The sequence below is a fragment of the Nannospalax galili genome, unplaced genomic scaffold (assembly GCF_000622305.1).
Source record: "Nannospalax galili isolate Female #2095 unplaced genomic scaffold, S.galili_v1.0 scaffold44, whole genome shotgun sequence".
In the NCBI taxonomy this organism is placed as follows: domain Eukaryota; kingdom Metazoa; phylum Chordata; class Mammalia; order Rodentia; family Spalacidae; genus Nannospalax; species Nannospalax galili.
In genome coordinates this window covers 2,365,303-2,371,086 of record NW_008355789.1, presented here as the reverse complement: position 1 = coordinate 2,371,086, position 5,784 = coordinate 2,365,303, and the positions used below count along the sequence as shown (strand labels likewise).

The following is a 5,784-nucleotide window of genomic DNA, read 5'->3' as shown; positions in this document are numbered from 1 at the left end:
AAAGTCCTTGAGGCCAGGCTGCTCTGTTGTTGAGTTTATTACCTCTTCAGTGCTGGGGAACCTCTCAAAATTGTTAGGATCAAACAGGACCAGTAACTGAACAGGACGGATACTATCAACAGCCAGGTGCCAACAACTGAGGCCTTTGCGAGATTCTGTGTGCTACAGTCTAAAGTGGGATCTGCTTGAGAACCGGTTTGGTCTGGACTCAGAATCAGGACCCAGGCATTTCAGTGCATATATATGAGGCTTCGTTTGCAAGGAAAAACCATCCAGCTGGGGCCCTGTAATGCCACTCCAAAACATTTCCAGCTTCCAAACCAAACAACTTCCAGAGATCCTAAGTCACCTAGAGGCGCAGACATGTCAGCATTTCGAAAAGACTGGCGAGACTTTTTGGAAAGCACAGTAACTGGTCTCCATCTTGGCTCTTCAGGGACCTTGGCTGAACCAATCGGCGGTGCCTCCTCGTAGACAGGTATATGGCCTCACCTTACCCTTCCTTTCTAATTGTGCCAGTGGTCTGGCACTCAACGAGGACTTAGGGCCCAGCATCTCTCACCGAATCTGGGGGTAACCTACGATGATAAGGCAGACAGAAAGCAAAGAGGAAGAAGGAAAGAGGGGGAGAAAGCCAGAGAGAAGTGGAGGGAGTATGAAAAAGTCCTGGGAAGGAGGAAGGAAGAGGAGAGCTGGAAAGGGAGGCGGAACAATGAAGGTCTCAGGCGGTCCAAGGCGCACGGTTCCGGCTGCACGTCTGTCCTGCCCGCCTCCGGCCGGCAGCTGTACGCTGCGCAGCGTGTGGGCGCTGAGTCACTGTCCCAGAACAGCGAGCTGTGCAGGTCGAGGGGAGGGGGGAGCCCGGCTGGCATCTGCAAACGGCTTTTTTTTTTTTTCTTCTTTCTTTCCTCTTTCATAAAGGCTGTGTGCTGACTCCCACGTAGGAGAACTTATTAAATCGCACGTACTAGCTCAGGGCTCTTGGGGGAAACCACGCGTGGCGACCAGCAGGGGGCGCCACAGCCCCGCTTATGGGCTCTAGGGCCCAGCCAGGACTTGGTGGGGCTGAGATGTGTGAACATTTTGCAGGGGGTAGCCTTTAACTTTAACACCCTTAGCTGCAGAATTAACCGCCTACTTAGAAAGCCTCGAAGATCACTCCAAGTCTCCTAGGCGCGCCATCGCGCAGGGTCCCCGGAGCAACCCCATAAAATTGGGACTCTGTTGCCGCAACAGAGAGCCCAGGCTGGCCCATGCACTGGGACTCAACCCTACCCCGCCCCCACCTGGCCGCCACGAGAGGCGGTGACTTCGGGCGTCTCGGAGAACGCTTGACTGGCACCCAGGACACGCGTTCTGTGAGCCCCACATGGAGAACAGAGCGCGTGACAACTAAAGCGGTGCAAAGAGATTGGCTGGCACCCCCGCACTGCGGTCCCATCCTCCCCAGGACGCAGGACCCCAACACTCCTAGACAGACCACAACCAAGACCACCCTTCCCTAGACGAGTGAGCCAAGAAAGGATCAGCATTGAGACAGTTTATTGATTTGATTTTCGCATATCATCTATTTTATGTAAATCGATTATACAGAGACAGGATGTTTCTTTCTTCCACAGGCGGTAGTCAGGCGCTCTCCATCTTACACACACGCACACACACCATGAACCAAACAACCTTACACCTCAGCTGAGACATTCACGTCTTAAAATAGGGGAAGGGGACAATATAATTGCTTTAAAATGCCCTTAATAGAATATATAACGTACAAAAATATCTCTATATATCTGAAGTTACAAAAAAAATCTTGACAGCAACAAACTTAAATATTGATAGTTACCTTTATACGTACAGCACGCATTGCACTCTTCCTCGCTAGGTTTTGGAAAGTTCAAGTAGTAATGAGGCTTACGCCCCGGTGGGGGGAGACCCCCGTGAGAAATCAGTTTGTGGGTGGGCAAGGTAGTGGCTCAGACCAGTGCGAAGCACTCTGATTCCGCGGGCACCAGCCGGACTCTAGTGCGACTGTTCAATGCTGCCACGGGCACTTCATCCTAAGGAGTTTGGCCAGAACTCCGGGCGGCCAGTGTCTGCGGCTGGGAAGACACCAGAGTCCGAGCCTGGAGGGCCTCGGGCAGGGCACGCCGGCGCCTGCGGCCATAGCCTTGGGGACTGATCTTGTTCCTGGGGGCGACGCCGTCTTTGTCCTTGTCTGTGAATTGGTAGATCTGGTGAGCCAACTTCTGCACTGTGCAGGTCCCGAAGCGGCAGCCCGGGCTGCGCGAGCCCTGAAAGTTGTTCTTCATCTGGCGGTAGCGCTTGACTCGGATGCGGGAGGTGTCCGCACTGCTGGGGAAAGGGGAAGGCAACTTGAGACCTCATCCACCAGGGCTTTGGCCCCAACCAGCAGGGACCAGAGCCATGCAGAACCCCAGGAATCTGGAACCTTGCTCCCGCCACCAGAGCTGCAGTCCTGCCTTGACAATCCCCCAGGCCAGGGTGGTGGAGAGGGCACATCCTCTGCATGGGACTTAGTTACCTGGCTTGGAGGCTGCCAGATGCTCCCTTCACATCCTGCGGCAGGACCAGAGCCTGGACAGGCCCGGCCTTCAGGTCAGCGAGCCCGGTGGGGTTGCTGGATACTGGCAGTTCCCTCTTCCCACGACTTAGCGCCCACTTATTCCATCTAGAAAACACAGGTAGATGCGATTAGTCGGTATTCAAGCGGCGTCCCAACCAGTTTCTTCTCCCACCTCGGGACCATAGTTTAATTTTCCCTTGCTGCCAGGTGCTAGGAATGGGGAAAATGTTGCCCCAGACTCACTTCTTTCGGAACTCCGACGCGACGTCGAGCCGCACGGTGTCCGCGCCTAGGAAGGCGAGTGAACACAGGAGCATCAGGGCGATGGAAAGCAGCTTCATCGTGATGATGCGCAGAGACCCTGGAAAAGAGCGAGGAGCAGAGTGTAAGCACTCGGGCCAGCTGGACCGTCCCGGCGAGGCACGAAGGGCAAGAGGGGGCCCCCGCGTGCGCTCGGCCATGCTCTGCTGGGTTCAGACATTTATTTATCTCTCTCCTTGGCCCAGAGAGGCGCCTGAGGCGTTCGCACCGGCCGGCCCAGCTGGTGACTGGCCCCGCGGGGGGAGGCCGCTGCCCAGCTCCAGGCTCCAGAGGTTTCCTGCTCAACTCCTTGGATCAAGGCCCACGGAGGAGAGGAAACTGGATTTCTGGAGCTCCAGCTGTGCGCATGAGCTAGTCCGGGATGTGAGGTGCACTCTACAGTGGACTCCCCCAAAGTAGGTTGTTCTTTCACCCAGAGCTCCCAGTTTGGAGCTTTCAGCAAAGCCCTCAATACGCTGAGCCAGAGGTACCTACCTGCTGAACGGGTGATTTGTCAAGCAATCAAAGGAGAAAGTCCAAGATGTTCTTCTGACAGTGTCAAAAATCCCAACGTCCCAGTACGACGAGAAGCCAGAAGTGGTGGTAACGCTGGAGCGGTTCTGCCTAGTGTCACCAACAAACCACTGACTGGCCGCTCCAGTTCCAGCGCTTTATAAGAGAGCAGGGGGGCGGGGCCTGCCTGCCCTCCAGCCCTCCCTTTCCTCGGGCGCGCGCTTGCCTCTCATTCCAGGCGTGTGGATGGCTTGCCTGAGGATGTAGGAACAGGAGTAAGGGTCCCTTGCGCCCAGAGGGCTCGGAGATGGGATCTGGGATGTTAGTGCAGGGTGACCACCGCCCTAATTCCCTGGTATTAGGTTTCAGACGGTAAGAAGGAGAGAAAAGAGGGCCAGGTTAGGTTTTGGGGGGATCCTTTTCCCAGGGCAAGTTCAGCTGAGAGTGCGGGGCTTTCTGGATAAAGCTGCAAGAACCAGTGACAGGGGTCGGGGTTGGTGACAGGGATGAACGAAACCCTGGACGTAGGGAGCTGTGGCCTCAGTGGACCGCGCCCTCTGCCGGCTTGGAGCCGGACCCAGCCTCGACCCCCACCTCCCGCGGAGCGGAGGAGCAGGGTACAGAACAGAACCCCAAAGGGTGAGGCTCGCCTGTTCCCCTGGCAGCTCCCCAGACCCAAAGGTTTCTTCTCCATGGGCTAGTAAGTTTTCATATTAAGGCAAAACTGACAACTGAATTGAAAATTGGGAATTGGAGTGAGTAGTTATCTGAACTTTCAGAACTTAACATTCCTATTTGGAAATACGGGAATAACCAAAATTTGGGGGGGAAAAAGGTACTGTTTTATTTCCCCCCTTGTAATATTATGCCTTATAAGGTTATAACCTGAGACTTGGCCTGGCTGCCTTCATTCACCCATTGTAAACGTGAGGACTGACTGGCAGGGAGCACACTAATGCCTCACGTATGTTAATCGCTTTACAGTTGACAAAGCAGAGCCACAACCCACTCTCTTTTGATCTTTACACTCACCCCTGAGCTAGGTGAGGAAGCTAATATTACTTTTCCCAAGTATGAAAGCGGGGTTCAGAGAGGGGAAGTATATTGCCCAGTCACACTGAAGGCGGGAAGCTATAGAGTCGGAACTCGGAAGATTGGGGCTGGGGCCGCGTAGATCCTTCGAGATTGGGGTCACCCGTTCTCCTCCTCAAGCGGAGAGAATCCCAGCCCGTACCCAGGAATATGTGTCTGTTCATGATGAATCAGTTCGAACATGTTTGTCACCTGTTTGTACACTCCACTTGAGTTAACTTTCTTAACATCCCTTCTAGGGTTCAACTGAGAAGCAAGGCCCAACCCCGAGTGTGGGTCTCCAGTGTCAACATCCCCCACCCCACGCGAATTCTCAGAAGCCCAGAGATTAGATCCGGAGGCCAAGCCTGCCAGACAACAGCCTATATCAGCTGCTGGTCCTTAGTCCTAGGCAATTTGGACACAGGCAAGTCGTGTCCTCTTTCTAATGTCCCTGGGCAGATCTCCAAGCTCCCATAATGGTTCTGAAATAACGCAAAATGTGGCTGGGCGCTGGGTCCCCGTGGACCTTGCCCACAGCGTGGTCTGGGCTGAGCACTGCTGGCTCCGCAGCCTTGTCAACTCTGGAGACTGAACCGTGGACATTGCACCTGGGGAAGAAATGGCCGCACTGAGGTTATTTTTCCAGGGAACTTCTAGAGGAGATCTGAGTTCCACCTGAGGCGGGAGACAGAGTCCAGGCTTCAGACTCTGGAACTAGTAGGGGACACCGAGGTTCAAAAGGCTGCAGCGAACTGGCCAGTTTCCGGCCGTCTGGCTGGGCGCAGGACAGTCACCGCAGCAGCCCGAGTCAGGCGCTAGAATCCGGCACCGAGGACAGCAGGTAGCACAGCGCGCCGTTCGGGTTCCTGAACACCCAAGACTTCACTATTGTTTTCTCCCTCCTCTCCCATTTCTGGCCCTTCCTTTCACTTAGTCCCCTGGGTCGCCTACGCACCCTCTATCTCTCTAAGGATACCTACCACCTACCTGTCGCCAACTTCCAGCTGGGCCTATGCCATGTCGGGTTTTACTTTCTTTTCCCTAGCGCGCACTGGGGTACTCCCAGGAGGGCAAAGACTGCTTGGCTGGCCCACAGCCAGGGCAAGTCTCGTGAACTGGACTCTTCCTTCCAGTCCCCCCCCACACACCCTTGAGGAGTTCCTTCTGCAGAGACTCTGCGGCTGGACCTGGTTGCCGCCTCTCTATGTCTTTCAGGAAAGCCAGAGATCCAAAGAAAGTGAGCTCTCGCTTGAGACATGATCGCCAAGCGGGCGCTTAGCTGAATTTTTTTTTTTTTTTTTTTTTTTTTAAATCCA

The 5,784-nt window shown here is 54.7% G+C and overlaps 1 protein-coding gene across 2 annotated transcripts; it reads right to left on the bottom strand.

Moving 5' to 3' along the window:
* Positions 1-1,525: 1,525 nt before the first annotated feature.
* Adm (adrenomedullin) lies at positions 1,526-3,528 on the bottom strand. Of its 2 annotated transcripts, none has more exons than XM_008853459.3 (4): positions 3,377-3,528; positions 2,825-2,942; positions 2,540-2,686; positions 1,526-2,349 (listed from the first exon to the last, which is right to left on the bottom strand). In XM_008853459.3, exons 2-4 carry the CDS (start codon positions 2,920-2,922, stop codon positions 2,055-2,057), a joined length of 540 nt encoding a protein of 179 aa, XP_008851681.1. In that variant the 5' UTR covers positions 2,923-2,942; positions 3,377-3,528; the 3' UTR covers positions 1,526-2,054. The 2 variants fall into 2 exon arrangements, with proteins under 2 accessions (XP_008851681.1, XP_008851682.1); XM_008853460.3 differs by having other exon boundaries at positions 1,526-2,346.
* Positions 3,529-5,784: the final 2,256 nt, after the last annotated feature.

Coding starts and splice junctions, on each gene's coding strand:
- Adm (XM_008853459.3), bottom strand. CDS start 2,922: ATGAAGCTGCTTTCCATCGCCCTGATGCTCCTGTGTTCACTCGCCTTC. Junction 2,687..2,824: donor GCGTCGGAGTTCCGAAAGAA/GTGAGTCTGGGG, acceptor TGTGTTTTCTAG/ATGGAATAAGTGGGCGCTAA. Junction 2,350..2,539: donor TCTGGCAGCCTCCAAGCCAG/GTAACTAAGTCC, acceptor CCCTTTCCCCAG/CAGTGCGGACACCTCCCGCA.